This window comes from Pleurodeles waltl, chromosome 4_1, assembly GCF_031143425.1.
Source record: "Pleurodeles waltl isolate 20211129_DDA chromosome 4_1, aPleWal1.hap1.20221129, whole genome shotgun sequence".
NCBI classification, from domain to species: Eukaryota; Metazoa; Chordata; class Amphibia; order Caudata; family Salamandridae; genus Pleurodeles; species Pleurodeles waltl.
In genome coordinates this window covers 857,027,401-857,047,985 of record NC_090442.1, presented here as the reverse complement: position 1 = coordinate 857,047,985, position 20,585 = coordinate 857,027,401, and the positions used below count along the sequence as shown (strand labels likewise).

At 49.4% G+C, this 20,585-nt stretch overlaps 1 protein-coding gene across 2 annotated transcripts in view; it reads right to left on the bottom strand.

Moving 5' to 3' along the window:
* The window catches only part of CEP290 (centrosomal protein 290), a 1,276,764-nt gene that overhangs the window by 899,310 nt on the left and 356,869 nt on the right, over positions 1-20,585 (bottom strand). For both annotated transcript variants that reach the window (XM_069229617.1, XM_069229618.1), the window contains one exon: positions 10,262-10,346. In XM_069229617.1, coding sequence (XP_069085718.1) covers positions 10,262-10,346 — 85 coding nt within the window. The remainder of the gene's footprint in view (positions 1-10,261; positions 10,347-20,585) is intronic.

Below are 20,585 nucleotides of genomic sequence, written 5' to 3'. Positions count from 1 at the left end.
AGTGACCTCCCTTGATAGACCCCTTACTCTGGCAGTCTTCTCAGGAATATACTGGTCTGGTCAGCAGCCTAGCATGCACGAAAGTGTGGCTGGCACATGTGTCCTTCAGGGGAGTGGGATTCCACTCACCAGTAGGTGTTGGAAGTTTCTACCTCCCTCTGGAATCACCAACTCACCCTTTGGCACCACTTTACAGCTACAGGCTGGGAGGACTTCCTCATCTGAGGAACCATCCCCTATGGCTAAACTGGCAACCCCTGAGGGTTGGAAAGTGGGCTTACATTTAGGACAGGCAGTGTCCTTTGGTTTGTGCCCTGTCTGTCTACAGTGGTTGGGGGCCTGAAGGAGTTTCTTTCTTTTTATCTTTAGGCTTCTCCCCCATCCTTCTCTTGGGACTTAAAGGAATTCTTTTTCTTCTGGATACCCACACTATGAGCTTTCTTGTTCACCCTGGTCCGAATCCATTTGTCTGACTTCTTTCCCAATTCTTGGGGAGAGGTCAGATTTGAGTCCACCAGGTACTGATGCAGCTTTTCAGACACACAGTTATTAAGGATGTGCTCCCTCACGATCAGCTTGTGCATCCTGGCTTTGTCATGTACACCACTCCCATGTAGCCTTCCAGAGCCTTAACTGAACAGTCCACAAAGTCTACCCAGCCTTGAGGGGACTCCTTCTGAGTTTCCTTGAACTTGGTCCTATACTCCTCAGTTGTGAGCCCAAACCCATCAATCAGAGCCTCTTTCAAGACCTGGTAGTTATCTGCATTTTCCTCCCTCACAGTCAAAAGTCTGCCTCTGCCAGGGTAGCTGTCCACCGCCTCTGAGGGACCTTCTGAACTTCATTAGCCCTCTCTAAAGCAGGGATCCACTTATGCATATCATCCCCAAACTTTTAAGGAGAGCCTATACTGCTGAGATTCCTGGAATCAAGGATGTCTTCCCTGACCCAGGACTCTCTTATGCTGCCACAATGGGGTTCTAATCCCAAATTCTTTCTTTCCCTTTCCATCTCTAGGACCTCTTTCTTCAGAGCCAGCTGCTGTCTTTTTACCTTGAGTTTTGCCTTCTCAAGTTTCAGCAAGCTGAACCCCCTACCTAGGGATCCCCGATCTGAGCTAGAGTGGGTGGTGCCAGCAGCAGAGGCTGAGGTAAGGGAAGATGAGGAGGATATACTCCTCCCGGATACTCTTTTTAACAACCCAGGGAGAAAAAAAGTGGTCCTACTACTCTGACACCCTCTTGTGCTACCAGCACAGCTCTCTGCAGGTCCAAGGTTCTCTCCAGAATCCTCATGGTTCTGCCCTGTGAGGTCATAGGAAGTACCCAGTACCTCCTTTTCTAACACTGGGGGGGTTCACCCTCCTCATCTAAATACCTCTCCATGTCAGGATTCTGAAGGTCACCCTGAATAAGTAAGTTTAGGAGAATAGCTTTGGTAGGGTTACTCATTGTCTTTAAGTTTCTAAGTAAAAACAAGGACCTAAGTTCCTTGTACCCATGTCTCCCATACCTAGACTTCTGAGTCTGGTCAGAGCTCTCCTTCCACTGAAGACATGGTGTTAAAGAAGTGTATGTGATGCACCTACCTACTCAAAGGTTCTAAACTTTTAAAAGTTTGGAGAATTGGCTATGCTAGACCCCTGACTAACCAAGCAAAAGTTTAGAAGTTCCTGACATTACTAGTGTAGGGAGTAACCAATAGTTAGTAGTCATCTTTCCTATGAAAAGTCACTGCTGACCAAGTGGTAAAGCAATGCAAGTGTCTTATCTCACCGCTGCACCACTAATGTAGGAGGCTGGCTAGGTGTATGCTGTGCACCTATGGTGTGGCATCCTATAGTGAGTCCAGGCAACTCTTAGTGATAGTGAATGTGTGTCCAGATAGCAAAAGCTTCCTAGGGGTAGCTGAGGCAAGCAGCTGAAGTTTATCCAGGAGGAATGTAAAGCACTTGCAATACCACAGTAGTCAGACAGTAACTCACTCGCAAGAAAGAACCACACAAGAGTTGCAAAAATAAAGGATTCTTTATTACAGCACTACTACTAGACTAGCATTGGTATATCCTTTGGAGATATCTACACACAATGCACACACAAAATAACCAGCAGAATTATCATAAAAGGTACAGGGCCCTATAAGGGGGAGTGGGTGGGGTGAGGGGGGTCCAACCATATACTAAGCATGTGGAATGCAAAATGTGAACCCAACCAAGGTGAGAATGGTAGTTAGCTGGGAGTTGGGGAAAGATGAAAACACCAGAGGTAAGTGGAGCAAGTGTTCACAGCGACCAGGTGCAGAGAAGTTACCTACCCAGTCGTCCCATACACTAACACAGGTAAATAGTGCTTAGAGTTCCTGTTTCAGGACCCTTCCCAGTGGACCCCGAGGGAACCAGCATACAAGTAGAAGGTTGGAACATGCCCCCACCCCAGGATACCCTGAAGACAGGAGTACCTACACCAGGGACCCAGATGCAGAGGGGAGAATTGACTCTCAATTAAGTCAATAGAAGCCTCGGATTGTCCAGCTGCTGTCACGATCCGTGGACCAGGCCAGTGGAACCCAGGGACGGATTCCGGACGTGGAGGACCTGAAAACAAAGGGGACATGGTCCACCACCCTTGAGGGTGCCTAGGTGGTGCAGGTGACAATGCCCACCCTCCTAGAGGTGAAGTTCCTGCAAGCCGGTGGAGGAAGACGTCCAGCTGTGGGATCCTTTTGTGCTTCATCATCCTAGTTATTGCAATACATGATTTATTATCTAAGATGAAGTTACTTCAATAAAACCTTATTGAACTTTATCCTGCCTCTTTTCGTCCTTGCATACGTGAGACTAATGTAACTGAGAGAAACGGATGAGATCTGAGTGACCACGATTTCCCTGAGGAGTCATTTATTTCATGCGCCTTTCTCGCACCCACATACCAAACAAAGAGTTGATCTGGAAATATTTAGTACGATTAAGATAGAACGCCAATGCTCTTTTTGGGTCCAGACGGTGGAGTCTCTCCTTCTCATGGGAAGGATGTGGGGGTGCATGGATAGTAGGAAGGGTGATGGGCTGGCCTACATGAAAAGGCATAACCAGCTTAGTAAGGAAAGAAGCCTTAGTGCGCAACACCACTTTGTCAGGGTGCACAAACACGTATGGAAGTTTAGATGAAAGGGCTTGAAGTTCACTAACCCTGGGAGCAGAGGTGATAGCAACAAGAAGGACAGTGTTGAAGGTAAGGATCCGCAATGGATGATTATGCATCGGCTTAAAGGAAGTACACATTAAATAAATAAGGACAAGATTAAGGTCCCACTGAGGCACGATAAATGGAGTGGGAAGAAATAAATGGGTGAGTCCTTTTAGGAATCTACTCACAATAGGAGATTTAAAAAGTGAGGGCTGATCAGGTAACCTGAGGAAGGCCGAAATGGCAGATAAATACCCTTTAAGGGTGCCCAAAGCCGGGCTGCCAAGATAACATTGCAGACTTCGGGTGGAGGATCCAAAGTCGTCAACTGTTGTGGCTCAATCTCCACGCATGAAGGCGGAGGTTGGACAGGTTCGGGTGAAGAACTGTCCCTGTTGCTGCGACAGAAGATCCGCCTGAAGAGGCAGTCTGAGTGGAGGATCGATGGACATGCTCAAGAGCTCTCCATGCCCAGTCTGGAGGCAGCAAAATGACTTGGGCACGGTCGTTCCTGATCTTCTTGAGAACTCTGGGCAGGAGTGGTATATGCGGAAAGGCATAAAGGAGGCCGGAGTTCCACTTGAGACGAAAAGCATCTCCGAGCGAGTGCCGCCTTGGAAACTCCAACGCGCAAAACAGCTGACATTGTGAGTTCTCTGAGGAGGCGAACAGATCTAACCAAGGCTCTCCCTACTGCTGAAAGAGACCTTGTGCCGCCTCCGGATGGAGACGCCATTCATGATCGGTTGTGCATCGATGGCTGAGTTCGCCCGCTCTGGCGTGGGGGGAACCCCCCAGATGTTGAACCATCAGGGTAATGTCCTGCTGTTCCATCCATGTCCAGAGGCGTAGTGCCTTTTGACAAAGGGTCCAAGACCCTACTCGGCCCTGTTTGTTGCAGTACCACATGGCGGTAGTATTGCCCGTGAAAACCTGCACTACTTTCTCTTTGAGATAGGGAAGAAATGCTTTCGCCCAGAGCTCCATATCATTGATATGGAGCCCAGACTCCGCCGGAGACCAGAGGCCTCTGATCTCCCCCTCTCCCATGTGGCCGCCCCAACCCAATGTGGATTTGAAAGCCACCACTGCAGGTGTTTAGCAGTCGCCTTCGAGATCTGGACCATGTCGGAGAGATTACCCTGATGCCTCGCCCACTGGAACTTCAGGTCCCACTGCAGAGCCCGCATATGCCATCTGGCATGTGTTACTAGCAGGATGCAGGAGGCCATGACGCCCAGCAGCCTCAGAGTCAGTCTCACTGAAGCCCAAGACCGAGTCCGAAAGATCGGAATCATAGCCTGAATGTCTCGGACTCGCTTTTTGCGAGGATAAGCCCGAAACTGCACTGTGTCCAGAACAGCTCCGATGAAGGGGAGAGTCTGAGAGGGAGTCAAGTGTGTGACTTTGGCACGTTTATAGTGAACCCCAGCATGTGCAGGAGGTTCACTGTAGTCTAAAGGTGGGAGACGACTTTCTGGGGCGAGTCCGCCTTCAACAGCCAGTCGTCAAGGTAGGGGAAGACTGACACCCCTAACCTGCACAGATGAGCTGCAACCACCGCCATCACTTTTGTGAACACCCGAGGGGTGCTAGAAAGGCTGAAGGGGAGCACAGTAAACTGAAAGTGCTTGTGACCTACCACGAATCGTAGGTAATGTCTGTGGGCAGGCAGGATGGGGATGTGGAAATAAGCGTCCTGCAAGTCCAACGCTACCATCCAGTATTCTGGGTCCAAGGCAGACAGAACCTGAGCCAGGGTAAGCATTTTGAATTTCTCTTTCTTGAGAAAGTAGTTCAGGTCCCGAAGGTCTAGGATAGGACGTAAGCCCTTGTCCTTTTTAGACACCCGAAAGAAGCGGAAATAACAACCACAGCCTACTTTGGGCACAGGGACCTTTTCTATAGCTCTCTCGGCCAAGAGAGCTGCGACTTCCTGGCATAGAAGTGGCAAATGATCCTCTGGAAGGTGACTGAAGGGTCGAGGCATGGCTAGAGGTGAATATTCGAAAGGGAGGGAGTAGCCCTTTCAAACGATCTGCAAAACCCACCTGTCCATAGTGATGGATTCCCAGTTGGGCAGGTGATGGCGAATTCTGCCGCCAACTGGAAAGGAGTGAGGGGACGAATTAGGAGAGTTTGGAGGTTGCAGCGGGGGCAGAGGTGGACTGGGCAGACACATGGTTCCCTGTCCCACATCCACGTGGGTTTCCACTTCCCCGGCCACGCAGAGGCTGGACAGCATGGGTGGCACGGTGGCTTGGTGGGGGACACGACAGGGAGCCCCTTCCATGGCCACAAAAGGGGGAAAAGCTGACTGTGGGGGGCAAGGGGCAGAGGAAAGGCCAAGGGACCGAGCCGTAGCCCGGGAATCCTTAAATCTCTCCAAGGCAGAGTCCGAGAGACGGCAGCCATCAAAGGACATGTCCATGAGTGACTGTCGGACATCCCCAGAAAAACCAGAAATACGCAACCAGGCGTGGCGTCGTAAGGCCACCGTCAAATTAGCACGAACAAGCTTCATCACCTTGAAGACTTTACGACGCATCTTCCCCCACCTTGGATTTCCACACAAGGTGCAAGCTACTATCTCGCTTGTACTATCCAAACTGGATTATGCCAATGGCCTCTACCATGAATCATCTCTATCTATTATGAAGAATCTGCAACGTATCCAAAATACCGCAGCCAGGCTACTATTACATGTAAAGCCGCAAGCCCACATCTCCCCTGCCTTGAGAGCACTACACTGGTTACCCGTTGGCAGAAGATGCACTTTCAAGCTGCTTTGTATCACCCACAAAGCTATACACCAACAAAGAATCCTCCGCTCAAGATTGGCACCCCGACTTAGAACACCACCATACAAAAAAAAAAAAGACTATAGGTGGTACATCCTTCTCCGTTCAAGCAGCCAAACTATGGAATTCATTACCCCCAACTATAAGAGCCACAGATAACTTTCTTGTCTTCAAAAAACTACTCAAGAGTTGGCTCTTTCCTTCATAACCACCATATTCAAACACCTATGGACTGCATATGCCTATGTTGATAAATATTTTTTCTGATTATGTGTATATTTCTAGTTATGTATAGTTCTTTAGAAAATATGTATTGCTACTATATCATAACAATAAAATACACACACACTCTTTAAACCTGTTTGACTAAGTATATTTACCCATGGTTCTAATTATGTATTGTATGTACATATATGTGTGCATATGTGAGTGTATTTATGTGTGTGTATATATGTATGTATGTGTATATGTTGTTTCTGTGCTTGGCATGTTCGTGGGTCAGTGTATGGCTCCTGGGTGGGTTGTTATACTAGATAGCTATGAATCCCTGCTCTCATCTTATCACACTTATCTACCCATCATCATATGTCATGTCTCCATAAAACTAGCCTCCATTCCCACTCTAACTCATCCCAAATCCTTTCTACTACTTTCATCTCCTAAATAACTCTGCCTAAGCTCTTCCCTCCGCTTCCACATCTAGCTCACCAAACCTCACTACTACCATGACCTTCCACACAACCCTACTAAATTCTCCCTCATTTATCTCACCCTGCTACTATGCTCTCCCTAACCCTTCCACAGATTCTTCCCTCCTCCATCCCCCTTTACTCATCCCAAGCCTCTGGGTTGAGTAAATGAGGGATATACTCCCAACTAACACTTCTGGATTTCTTTCCTCCTCCACCCCTCCATTACTCCAGTCAATCTAACTAACAACTCTCATATCCGCAGCTCAAATGAACTCATAATAATACTAAAACTGTACTCATATTTCCCGATACTAATCCATCACTAATTCTTGTTGGGTTCCAGAGTAGCGTGCTACTCACCAAAAAGCGCATCGTCGCTTCGTCAGGGGTAGTAAGCGCTATATAAATACTATTACAATACAATACAATACAATAGCAACCGACCTGCTCAGAGAGTTGGTCGTGTCCAGCCCACAACGGATCGTGAACTTTGCTGCATCTCTCTCATCGTTCACAGCTTGGGAGACGATAGCACGGGCCTCCTCCGGTATCTGCGGCAGGACTTGCGCAACCGTATCCCACAAAGAGTGGGTATAGCGGCCCAAAAGGCATGCAGAGTTCACAGACTGCAGCACGAGACTGCAGGACGAAAACAACTTCTTACCAAACTGTTCCAGTCATTTTGATTCCCTGTCCCGGGGTGCGAAGGGAATGCACCTGAAGAAGAGGAAGCCTGGCTGACAAGACTCTCAGGCGTGGGGCGTTGGGACAGGAATTTAGGGTCGTTCGGAGCGGGCCGATGGCGGCGTGCGATAGTCCTATTCACAGAGCCCCTGTGTTGGGTTTGGACCAGGTACCCAAAAGGACATTGGTGAGGGCTTCATTGAATGGCTAAAGAGGTTCTGAAGTAGAAGCCCCAGGCTGAAGCACCTCTGTCAGGAGATTAGACCTTACCTCTACAGTGGGAAGCTCAAGGCCAAGGACCTCAGCTGCCCTACTGACCACCATACCATAAGTCGCTTCCTCCGCCGTAGCCACGGTAGGAGGAGAAAGCATGCCAGCGTCAGGAGCAGTATCCAGACCAATGGCGACGCCCAGTTCCTGAGCCCAGTCCAAAGATTGGTCATCCTGGTATTCATAGGGGTCCAGGGACCCCTCCAGTCCCTCCCCAAATTTGTACCCATAGGAAAAAGGGTACGAATCCGACCTTGGTCGAATAAGTCCCATCGAAGACAAAGGCGGCGTCGGCCGACACTGCTCCGACTCCGAGTCGTCAGGGATAAGGATTGGGTCGACAGTGGGCTCTACCAACGTCAGGAGCGTTGACAATCGACCTAGCACCAGGGATGGTCTCAAGGGTGCACCCGGCGCCTGTGCGGATCCGCAAGCGCATCCGGAGGTGACCTCGGTGGCCGGAGCCGAAGCTGCCGGCGCAGAACCCAAAGGCCCTTCAACCCAACCCCTTGGATCCAAAGGTGCCATATCGGGGTCTGTCCTCCCAAAGAGGAGGCGCATAGCCTCATAAAATTCTTTAAATTGGGCGGGGGGTCACTCCGGCTCCAGGAAACTCAGGGAAGCATGGAGCCAACCCAGACGCAGGCTCCGAGGACGGAGGCCTTGAGCGTCGACGCTCTTTCCGCGTCGCGTCCACCGAGCGACGGAGCGAAGTCAGAGAGCGATGGGATTTGATGAAATTTTAACTGAGAGAAACGGATGAGATCTGAGTGACCACTATTTCCCTGAGGAGTCATTTATTTCATGCACCTGGATGCCCAATCATCCATCCTCTTGGGTGGAGATGAGGCACTGCTAGTTAGCTGGAACAAACCTGGATTAGGCTGACAGGCGTCACCTGGAGCAGGTTCAAACTCAGTTCCCCGCAGTCCGGGTGATTCTGTCACCCAAATCCAGTAGTCTCCTTAGGATAATGAGGATCTATGCGATACCACCAGAAGCAGGCTTGTTTTGGGTCCAAAGCAGGTGGTTCCAGAGGCCAGGAGCAGAAGATATCTTACAGAGTTCCTTGGAGAGTCTTGCTTGACAAATCTGAGGACCCACCCGCGAGGGAGCCCTTAAGTAACCCTAAAAGTAGGCTGGTCACTCTCTGAAGAGACCAACCTATCAGAGGGGGTCAGGGATGTCATCTACCTAGCCTAACCAGTCAGAGGCTCCCAAGGGCCTCTGCCCATCTTGTTTTCAAGATGGCAGAATCAAACGGCCACCCGGCATAGCTCTGTGCACCTCCCTAGGGGAGGAGATAGACAGGGGGGTGGTTACCCCCCTGTCCTTTATGTAGTTTTGCGCCAGAGCGGGACCCCGGGGTTCCTGAACTGGTGCAAACGGGATTATGGAAGGAGGGCACCAAATGTGCTCTTCAAAGCGGTCTGGGGACGCGCAGAGGCCACTCCAGCCCTTAGAAACCTAATACACAGGGAGAGGTGGTCACAACTCTCCCTTGCAGGAAATCCTTTGTTCAGCCTTCCTCTGCCTGAGCCAGGCTCACCAGCAGGAGGGCAGAACAGTGCCAGGAGCTGGCAGCAGCGTGAGCTGGCAGCCAGACCCTGTAAGGCTGCACAGGCAGAACTGGGGTATCCTCTAAGTACACCCCCAGAGTACAGGGGATCATGCAACTGGCACTGGACTCGGTGTAGTTGCATGATTCCAACATGTTTGATACCAAACATGTTTAGGTGTGGAGAAGTCATTAAGTAGTTGGACCACTTGTGTTGGCCAGTGTCCACTACATACCTTAAGATGGCTTCCCCGTCCTTACAAAGCCCAGGGAATGGAGTCTGGGGTTTGTAGGGGTACCCTGGTCATAGGATACACTCATACTTATGCACCCTGCCCTTGGGCTGAAGGGCTTACCAGGGGGGTAACTTACTGTGTCTAAGTGCAGTGACCAGGCTATAAGGCAAGTCTTATATCTTGAGTGAAAGGTGTATGCGCCATTTCACACAGGCTGCAACGGAAGGCCTGCAGACACAGTTTACATGGACTCCCATGGGTGGCATGATACATGCTGCAGTCCATGGAGATCCCCTGATGTACCAATGCCCTGGATACCAAAGTACCGTATACCAGGGACTTACATGGGTGCACCAGTATGCCAATTGAGGGTGGAAAAAGTTTACCCGTAACCAAATTTAGACAGAGCACAGACACTGGGGTCCTGGATGGCAGGACCCCAGTCAACTGCAGTCAACACATACTGACACCAGGCAAAAAAGTGGGGGAGGGGGTACCCACTTCAACCAGAACCCAGCTTACTACAATACTCAAAGGGAAGAAGCATTTGTGAAGAGATTCACAAATTGCTTTTATGTATATGAAGATTTATTTCCAGTCCTTCGTGGGTTCCACTATAGCAATGTGTTTTCAATGTTTACGAAACGGAGGCAGAAGTACCTTGATCTGTAAGCAAATAGACTATCTAGTTAAATTAACTGGAGACACTAGTATTAGAGAAAAATTCTGAATTGCTCCCAGTGACATTATACCAGCATATGTCCAGCAGAAGCTCTAAAGAAGGTAAGGGGAGAAGTTACAATGAAAATATGCAGGAAGGCTTCTACAAACATACCTTTTGATTTCAGTTCTGCTATGACAGTTCGGTTTTGTTCAAGCTCTTTCTCCTTTTTGTTAAGCTCTTTTGAAACATATTCATTCTAAAAAAAAACAATAGGATAATAAAATATTAAATGAATTAAGATATTGGGAATAATAATGTTTCACTTCTTTATAAATAAAATGTTAATGAAAGTACATGAATAAAAGAGGCTTCAGAGAAAGCTGTTAGAGCAAGGAAATATTCACAGTCCCGAAATGGGAAAATCGGGGATAAATACAGTGACTAGCAAAAAGAAAAAAATGAAAAATACACCCTTATTCCATTTGCAATGCCTGGTCTCTTCCGTTATCTCAAAAATTTTAGTTGACCCGCTCCTAGAATAGCTGTTCTTTCTAAAAAAAAAAAATGCAGGTTATACCAGTCTTCTCTATTGCCTTGGACATAGGCCATGAAGAAGTCCATCTACGTAAGCATGTGCTCTGTTTTCAAAGCCTTCCAAAGATCACTTCAAAATGCCCTATGACAATGCACAGTACTGGATCATAAAAATAGAAGTGATGCAGTATTTTTTGGCTTGAAAGAATAAGTTCTTTAACTTCAGTAATGGCTTTTCTGGTCAAGACTCTATAACCAAGGATTCCTCACCTATTGAAACCTTTAGGTGTCAGAGTGTATCTGAAATCTTTTTCCTAGCAATTTCCTCCAGTGTCGGCAGGTAGCATTGTCTGATATTGTGCAGAAAGGACGTTGCAGCCAGCATATGTGCATCACCTGCTTGTGCTGGCACCAGTTTCTCCCTTACTTCATCTGTGCCAACAGACATGGAGACTTAAGACACTATCATTAAAATAGTGTGCAGACTTTTCAGTATTGGAATCTTATTACCTACTGTTTGTTATGCGACTATTTCACAGAACAGAAGATGCGAGGGTAGATGGGGAATCGCCGGTTAGAGTCTCTATGAGAAAAGGTGTTACTGAAGGTAAGTACCTCGTTCTTCTGAATGAGAATTCTAACTGTAGATCACTCACCTTTTGAAAAGATAACAAAGCAGTACCTGGCAGAAGGTGGGTCTGTGGAATTGCTAAAAACAGGAAATCCTGCAGGAACGGGCAATAGGAAAAGATACTTACCTTCCGTAACTCCTTACCTGGTAGAAACACTATCTAGTCGCAGATTCCTTACCTTAGAATTTCCCCAGGCGTCAGTCTAGATCTGGAGATTTTTCTCGAGCAGTACTCCTGCACACCATTAGGTGGCGTCGATCGGCTCCCTAGAAATCAGTTTGCAGAGCAGGGAGAATGGACGGGTCGGTAAGGAATCTGCAACTAGATACTGTCTCTACCAGTAACTTGTCCATCTGATAGAGACATCTAGTTGCCGATTCCTTACCTTAGAATAGATATCCAAGCAATACCATCCCTGGAGGTCAGTCTGCGAACTAAGCTCATACTAGAAAATCCTACAGGACAAAAGGTGCAAGTTGCCTTTCCCTACAGACCTGACTGTCCAGGCAGTAAATGTGTGCAGAGATGCCAATGTTGCTGCCTGACAGATGTCAAGGACTGGAACTCTGTGTGATAATGCAGTGGTCACAGCTTTAGTTCTGGTAGAATGAGCATGCAAACCCTAAGGGTTGATAATCCACCTGAAACTCTTTTGTATGGTCAAGGTAGGAAGCTAATACTCTTTTTAAGTCCTGGCGGTGTAGTCTTTCTTCTTCCTTAGAAGGATGTGGACGGTGCTTAAAAAGTAGGCAGAGTGATCAGTTGGCCTACATGGAAGGGCGTAACCATTTTTGGCAGAAAGGAGGCCCTAATGTGAAGCACCACTCTGTCGGTATAGATGGAAAGGTAGGGTGGCTTACATGACAATGCCTGCAGCCCACTCCTCTGTGGACAGATATAATGGCCACAAGAAAGGCTGTTTTCTAAGTGAGAAGCTTGAGAGGACAATTGTGGAGAGGCTTGAAAGGAGCCCAAATCCGAATTGTCAACACTAAATTCAAATCCCCTTGGGGAATAATGAATGGAGATGGAGGAAACATGAGTAAGGTTTTTACGGAATCTATTTATAACAGGGGACTTAAACAAGGAAAGTTGATCAGGCAACCACAAAAGAACAAAATTGGCAGTCTGGTAAGGCCAAAGGGGAGCACGGTAAACTGAAAGTGCTTGTGAGCTACCACGAATCATAGGTAACACCGGTGGGCCGGCAAGACGAGAATGTGGAAGTATGCATCCTTTAAGTCCAACACTACCATCCAGTCTCTGGGATCCAGGGCAGATAGGACCTGAGCTAATGTCAACATTTTGAACGTCTCCTTTTTTAGGATAAGATTGAGGGACCGAAGATCTAATATAGGTCAAAGACCTTTGTCCTTTTTCGGAACCAGAAAATAGCAGCAATAGCAACCATGACCTACTTCTGGCAACAGAACCCTCTCTATAGCTCCTTTGGCAAAAATGGCTTGGACTTCCTCATGGAGAAGCGCCATATGATCCTCCGATATCTGTATGAAGGTGGCATGGCTGGAGGAGATGTCTCGAAGGGGAGGGAGTAGCCCCTTTGGACAATTTAGAATACCCACCTACTGGCGTATCCTGCCACCTACTGGCTCCTGATGTACATGCGGACTAGGAAGGCTTGGGGGCTGAGGAGGGGGCGGGGTGTACTGGGCAAAACGCTGGCTCCCTGATACCTGGGAATGTGGGATCCCGCGTCCGCACAGAGGCTTTACAGCATGCGCAGGTCTGTGGCTAGGGGGAAAAGGATGCGGTTGGGTGCCCCTTCCATAGCCACGAAAGAGGCGAAAGGCGGACTGCTGTGACCTAGTTGTGGGCGTGAGTCAAAGGGACCAGGCCGTGGCTCGGGAATCCTTAAAGCGCTCGAGCGCCGAGTCCGCCTTGTCTTCGAAGAGACGTGTGCCATCAAAGGGAATGTCCATCTAGGATTGCTGGACATCCCCCGAAAAGGCAGACGTTCTCAGCCAGGCATGGCATCTCAATGCCACCGTCGATGCAACCGATCTGCCTAGAGAGTCTGTTGTATCCAGTCTACAACGAATCATGAACTTAGCTGCATCCCTCTCATCTGTTACGGCTTGGGACAGGACAGTCTGGGCCTCCTCCGGAACAGCAGGCAGCACATGCGCAACCGTATCCCAGAGAGTATGGGAATAGCGGCCCAAAAGGCATGGGGTGTTCTCGGACCACAGCGATAGACTGTTGGAAGAAAACAACTTCTTCCCCAAATTATCCAGTCCTTTTGATTCCCTAGCCCGGGGTGCTGTAGGGAATGCGCCAGATGAAGAAAAAGAAGCCTGGATGACAAGGCTCTCAGGCATGGGGTGTTGGGTCAGGAATTTTGGGTCTGACGGCGCAGGATGATGGCAGCGGGCAATCATCCTATTCACAGGAGCCCCTGTGCTGGGTCTGGACCAGGTACTCAAAAGGACGTCTTTCAGTGCTTCATTAAGGGGTAAAAGGGAATCAGAAGAGGAAGATCCGGCTGAAGCACGTCGGTTAGGATGTTAGGCCAAACCTCCACAGTAGGAAGCTCCTCAGCCGCCCTTCTCACCACCATAGAGTAAGAAGCACCATCCTCCGTAACCACGCCAGGAGGAGAGAGCATACCAGTGTCAGTGGAGATGTCTAGACCACTGGCATCACCCAAATCCTGCACCCGGTCCATTTGTGGGTCCAGCTGGTATTCTAAATGGTCGAGCGACCCCTCCATACTCTCCCCGCACACATACCCACAATAAAGGTCTGGATCAACCCATGGCCCAGGAGAGCCCAAAGAGAACAGAATTGCAGTCGATCTACGTCGTTCCGGCTCTGGGTCGTCGGGTATGACGATGGGATCGATGTTGATTGTGGGCCCAACCGACATCGGGAGCATTGACCTTTGACCTGAAGCTGGGGAAGTTTGCCGTTGCACAACCGGCGTCGGGACGGATGCAAGATTGGATCTGGAGGGGCCCTCCGGAGCTGTGGCTGAAGCCGATGGCTTTGAAACCGAAGGGACCCCAGCCGACTCACCTATGCCCAAAGGTGGGTCGGACTGCCCAAAAATGAGGCACATGGCCTCTTAAAATTCTTTAAGTTGGGCGGCGTGGCTCCAGTTCCCGGGAAGTCGGGGAAGCACAGTGCCGACCCAGAAGAAGGCTCCGTTGACCGAGGCCTAGAGCTTTGACGCTTTTCACGCATCGTATCATCTGATTGACGGGGTGAAGTCGAAGAACGCTTGCCCTTCTTCGACTTCTTCTTTGTGTGACCCGAATGTCTCGAAGAGTTGGAGGACGAAGAGTGGTGGTCACTCTGCAGCAGGTCTCGAGACTTTCTTCTCTAACAGGACCGTGAGAGCCGTAAGTCGTGATCGCGCTCCAGACACCATAAGCACATGAGGTGCGGATCCGTCACCGACATAGTTCGGTGACAGGAGTTGCAGGGCTTGAATCTGGTCTTGCGGGACGTCGCTTGACTGATCCACAAACTCGTCAAAAATGCGTCAAAAATGACTGAGGTAGCTCATCTCCAGATCTGCACGTAGGCTGGCGCGAAAAGAAATGACGTCATCACGCTGGGGTGGTGCCTCATCATGTCAAGCGCACGCCAACGACGCCCGCAGAATCAACCTACGCCACCTGATGGCGTGCAGAGGTACTGCTTGAAGAAAAAATCTCCAGATCCAGTCTGATGCCTGGGGAAATTCAAAGGTAAGGAATCTGCAACTCAGATAAGCTAAGCAATAGAAAATAGTAAAATCAATAGTAAATAGTGAGTGCCCTAGAAGGTAGACCAAAACATGTTCTAAGTAAGTGGAATGTAAAAGGCTGCCCCCAACCCAAAGAAGTGGAATCAGTAGAAGAGAGCTGGAGGAACAAGGAACCCCAAGAGGTAAGTACCAAGGGAGCCCTGCAGCGACCAGGAGAGAAGAAAGTATCTGTTTTTTCTCCAAACCCACAGGAGAACTTTGGAAAGGGACTGAGCAAGACCCAGACAAGACTAGAATAAACCAAAGGTGGATCCTGACAGAAGATGACCTGCAAAAGAAGGGAACCATGTCCAGTTCGAGTTGGACTGTCCGGCTGTGGAAGGAGCCACTACCCACCCTTCTGTGGATGCAGGACCAGGTGGACGGTGGATGAAGAAAGTCAGCAGTGCAGCACAGGAGCAAAAGAGGAGTTCCAGAAGAGTTGCAAGTGATGTCCCACGTCAGTGGTTGTGATGCAGTCGGTCAGTGGTGTTAGAAAACCACCAACAAGCCTTGGCAAATGCAAGAGTAGGAAAAGAGGGTTTTGAAAGGCTGAAGAGGACCAGCAAGGCTCAAGGGACTCGACCCAAGGAGGGCAGCCTGAGGTAACCATCAACAGCTGGGAGTGTCACAAGATGAGGGGGCAGCCCCCACAAGCAGCAGGCACAGGAGTCCCAGTGAGGCTCACTCAGCACACCTAAAGAGGAGTCCCACGTCGCTGGAACAGCAGGTTGGAGACTGTGCTTTGCAGGGAAGAATGCTGGAGGCCGGGGCTATATGGAACCTGAAGATCCCTTGGAGGAGGAACAAACAAGCCTTGATAGCTGCAAGAGTCGTGGTGCACAGGGGTACTGTCCTGCAAGGAGAGGCAAGGGCTTATCGTCTCCCAAGTTAGACAGCTGGTAGAGAGGACCAATGGGACAACCCCAGACCACCACCTGTGATGCAAGATCCACGCAGTTCCGGAGGAGAGAGGATCCACGCAGCCGGTCATCATTGCAGTTGGTGCCTGCGGACGCAGGGGAGTGACTCCTTCACTCCAAGGGAGATTTTTTCTTACTTCTTGTGCAGCCTGAAGACTCGTCACCCTTAGAGGAGGCACAGCCACGGAAATGATGCAGTTGCTGGAAGGAGCTGGAGAAACACTATTGCAATGCAGAGTCATCACTGGAGTTGCGGATTGTCCGTTCCTGGAGGGTCCAGTTGCAGTCCAAGTGGCCAGAAGATGAAGTAAATGATGCAGAGGAGTCCTGCTGGAATCTTCCATGTCAAATTTGAAGACCCACCCTTAAGGGAGACCCTAAATAGCCAAGCAGGATGACCACCTATCAGGAGGGGGGGTGATGTTACCTGCCTGACCTGGCCTCTCAGATGCTCCCAGGGGCCTCTGCCTACCTTGGATTCAAGATGGCAGAATCAAGTGGCCACCTGGAGGAGCTCTGGCCACACTCCCCCACCCCCGGGGTGGTGATGGGACAGGGGAATCGTCACTCCCCTTTCCTTTGTCCAGTTTCACACCAGAGCAGGGACTGGGGGTCCCTGAACTGGTGTAAACCGGTTTACTGCAAGGAGAGCACCAAATGTGCCCTTCAAAGCATACCATTGGCTTGGGGAAGCAACCCCTCCCAAGACATATAACACCTATTTCCAAAGGGAAAGGGTGTTGCCTCCTTCTTCCAAAGGAAATCATTTGTTCTGCCTTCCCCTGCATGAGCTGGTCAAGCAGCAGGAGGGCAGGAACCTTTGAGGGGTGGCAGCAGTACAGGCTGCCCAGAAAACCCCAGAAGACTGGTAGGAGCAATGCTGGAGGTCCTCGAAGGACCCCCCCCAGAGTGCATGGAATCATACAACCAATACTGGAAATAGTATTGGGGCATGATTCCGACATTTTTGATACCAAACAGGCCAAGGTTTGGAGGTAGTGACCGTGTCCAGTACACTGGTAAAATGGCTTCCCTGCACTTATGAAGTCCAGGGAAATGGAGCTGGAATTCGTAGGGGCACCTCTGCTCATGCAGGGGTGCCCTCACACACACAGGTACCGGCACCCAGCCACCTGGGCTAGGAGGGCCTGCCCTAGGGGTGACTTAGAGTGACCCAGACACATTTTACATGGGCTCCCATGGGGGGCGCATCACATGCTGCACCCCATGGGGAACTCCTGGTGCCCCAGTGCCCTGGATACCTAAGTACCATATACGAGGGGCTTAGATGGGGGCACCTGTATGCCAATTGTGGGGTGTGTTAAGTCCTAAGCAACCACATTTAGAGGGAGAGAGCAGTCACTGGGGTCCTGGTTAGCAGGATCCCAGTTAACACAATCAAAATACACTGACAGCAGGAAAAAAGGTGGGGGGTAACCATGCCCAAAAGAGGGTACTTTCCTACAAGCAGGTCCGCTGCTCATGGGTAACTTGAGTCTTTTTTGAGAGCAGACAGTCCTCCCAGGTTTCTGGAAGTTCAGCTACATGACAAGACATCTTCTGGTGCAGAGTCCAGAGAGGAGTGCAGATATGCCGGCGGGGTTGATACCAGGTCAGGGGCTTCTTCTCTTCTGAGAGTGCGCCTCTTCTTTTTCCCCTTCTTCTTAGGTCATCAGGTTCTGAGTTTGTTCTTAGTTCTAGGGTTCAGGGGTGCAACCTAAATACTAAATTTAGGGGCGTTACAGGGAGTGCCAGGTGGCAGCCAATGGGCTGCCCATCTTTAGGGTGACTACACCCTATCTATGACCACTTCTGTTGAGAAGTGGACATAACTCTCACCCTAGTGGCCTAATTCCTTTCAAAACAAGAGAGAGGAATTTAAAATTGGTGTTCTCTTCAGCTCCTCCACCTTAGGGGTGGGACTGGCATTAAGTGGGAACACATCCTAATCTGCCTAATTTTCCTGTCTGTCTTGCTGCAAAAGTGAGGTCAGGACAGGGATTTTGGTCATCTCTGACTTTTGGAGAGACCTAGATCACATTACAAAGGCGGCTAGGCCTTTGAAGCTTCCCGGCCTCGAATGTCCATCCAGCCTAGTGGAGGTGTCTACACCCCTGCCCAGCGCAGGCTTTTGTCTCTGGATCCCTAGAGTGCTGGCTCTCACCTTAAGGGGTCTGAAATGTGGCTATCGTGGCTGAACTGGTCAGGACCAGTCAGTTAACACACTAACAGTCAGTAGGTTTTCAGGGGGCACCTCTAAGGTGCCATCTATGTGCATGTATTGGTGAATACAACAATGGCATCAGTATGGGTTCACCAATACAAGATGTTTGATATCAAACATCCCTATCTTCAAAGAAGCCATCATGTAGCTGGGGGACTCGTTCTGACTGGTGTCCAGCACATGAATTTAAAATGGCTTTCCTGGTCACTAACTATGTCTAAGAATCAAAAAAAGACATAGCAGGGGTATATCTGTTAGTGCAGATTTGCCCTCACATGTAATATAATGCACCCTGCCTAAGGGCTAAAGGCCTACTAGCGGGGGGACTCACATATATTGCATGCTGTGTTAGGAGACATGGCACACAGGCTGTGTGCTGTGTTGTGTTTTCACTTTTGTCTGCACCAAGACACGCAGTCTGCAATGGCAGCCTGTCAAGTGCTTGGTAAGGGGTCCTTTAGCACTTAGGGACCCTCCACAGTACCCTAGGCGGCAGAGGTACCATTTACTAGGGACTTACTGAGGGTGCTAAAGGTTTTGCCAATTGGGGAAACGACTGTGCAGTTTTAGGGAAAAGAGATCTGGCACTGGGGACGTGCTTAACAGGAAACCAGTGCGAAAGTACATCGAGTATCAGGCAAAAAGTGGGGGCTAACGATGCCAAAAAGGATGTTTTCCTACACTTGACTTACTCAATCATCCCGAGGACTTGGAGTGGGACGATGATGTAGGACTCCGCAACTACTTCCGGGATCTTTCTCTGAACAGGTACCTCGACTTGCACAAAGTCTATTAACAGTCAGAGCACGACTTTGGGTCGTGGTTGCGGTCAAAACAGCAAAGGCACACAGGATGTGGGAAACATCACTTACAACATGGCAATTGCAACAAGACGCATTTACCGCAATGCCGTCACCACGCTTACCGGAACAAGGACTCCCTTTTTCTCTGCCTTAACCACACATGTGGTGAACAACGCACATGTGTGGTTAAGGCAGAGAAGAAGGGAGTCAGCATCGGGATAGAGCACTGTCAGATAAGTGGGGCTGGGGGGTAGTTTTTAGGGTAGTTTTGTTTTTTAGGGTGGGGGGTCGGGATAATTTTGTTTTTAGGGACAGGGTGGGGGTAATTTTGTATTTAGGGCGGGTGGGGGGGTCAGTTTTTTTGGGGCGGGTGGGGAGTCAGGATAATTTTGTTTTTTTAGGGGCGAGGGTGAGGGGTCAGGGTAATACGCGGTCAGGTAAGTGGGGATGGGAGAGGATTGGGGTAGCTTTTAGGGGTGGGGTGGTTGGTTATTTTTTTAAGGGGTGGGGGTTGGGGTAGCTTTGTTTTTAGGGCTGGGTTGGGGGGTTGGGATACTATGGTTTTTAGGGTGGAGGTTGGGGTAATTTTGTTTTTAGGGGTGGGGGTTCGGGTAATTTTGTATCTAGGACGGGTGGGTGGCTGGGACGTCGGGTAATTTCTTTTTTAGGGGCAGGGTAGTTTTATTTTTGGGGGTCGGGTTGGTTGTTTTTAGGGCGGGGGTCGCTTGTTTTTATTAGGTTTTAGGGATGTGGGTGGGGGTATCAGGGTAGTTTTTAGGGGCATGTGGGGGGCTGGGGAAATTTTTAGGGGCGGGTGGGGGTCTCGAGGTGGTTTTCAGGGGCAGGTGGGGGGTCGGGTACTTTTATTTTTGGGGTGGATGGGAGGGGTCGGGATAGTTTTATTTTTAGGGAGCATGGTGGGGTTGGGGTAGTTGTGTTTTAAGGGGGGCCTGGGGTAATTGTGTTTATAGGGCACGCATGGTGCAAAAAGAAAAGAACTCATGTCAGCATGCCAGGTTGGTGCCTATAAAGGACCAGCAACATCATATCCGGCGCGAACAATGCCGACAAAAGATGCGGAGCAGATTAACACCACCAAACGGAGCAATGGGTAGTGCTGTAGAACAATCTCCGGATCCAGACTGAAGCCTGGGGGAAATTCTAAGGTAAGCAATCTGTAACTACATGTATCTAACAGATTTATAGTTCCGCTAGACCTGGCTATCCAGGCAGCAGTGTTTATTTAACATCTGGAGAGATGCCTACGCAGACGCCTGATAGTTGTCTAAGACTAACAAACCACACGCTAGCACTGTAGTCGCAGCCTCTGCTCTGTAGAGTGAGCACACAAGCCCTCAACAGATCAAGATACATAAGACAATCCATCTGGAGATGGTTCTCTTAAGGACCGCTCTGCCCTTTTTAGCCCCGGAAAATGTGATTAAAAGTTGATCATCCTGTCAGGAGTCTTTGGTTCTCTCAATATAAAACCTAAGGGCCCTTTTGAGATTGAGATGATGCAACCTTTACTTGGAAGAATGAGGTAGTGCATAAGAAGAAAATAAATTAATGAACTGTCCTATATGAAAGGGTGTAAATAGCTTGGGAGGGAATGCTGCTTTCTTATG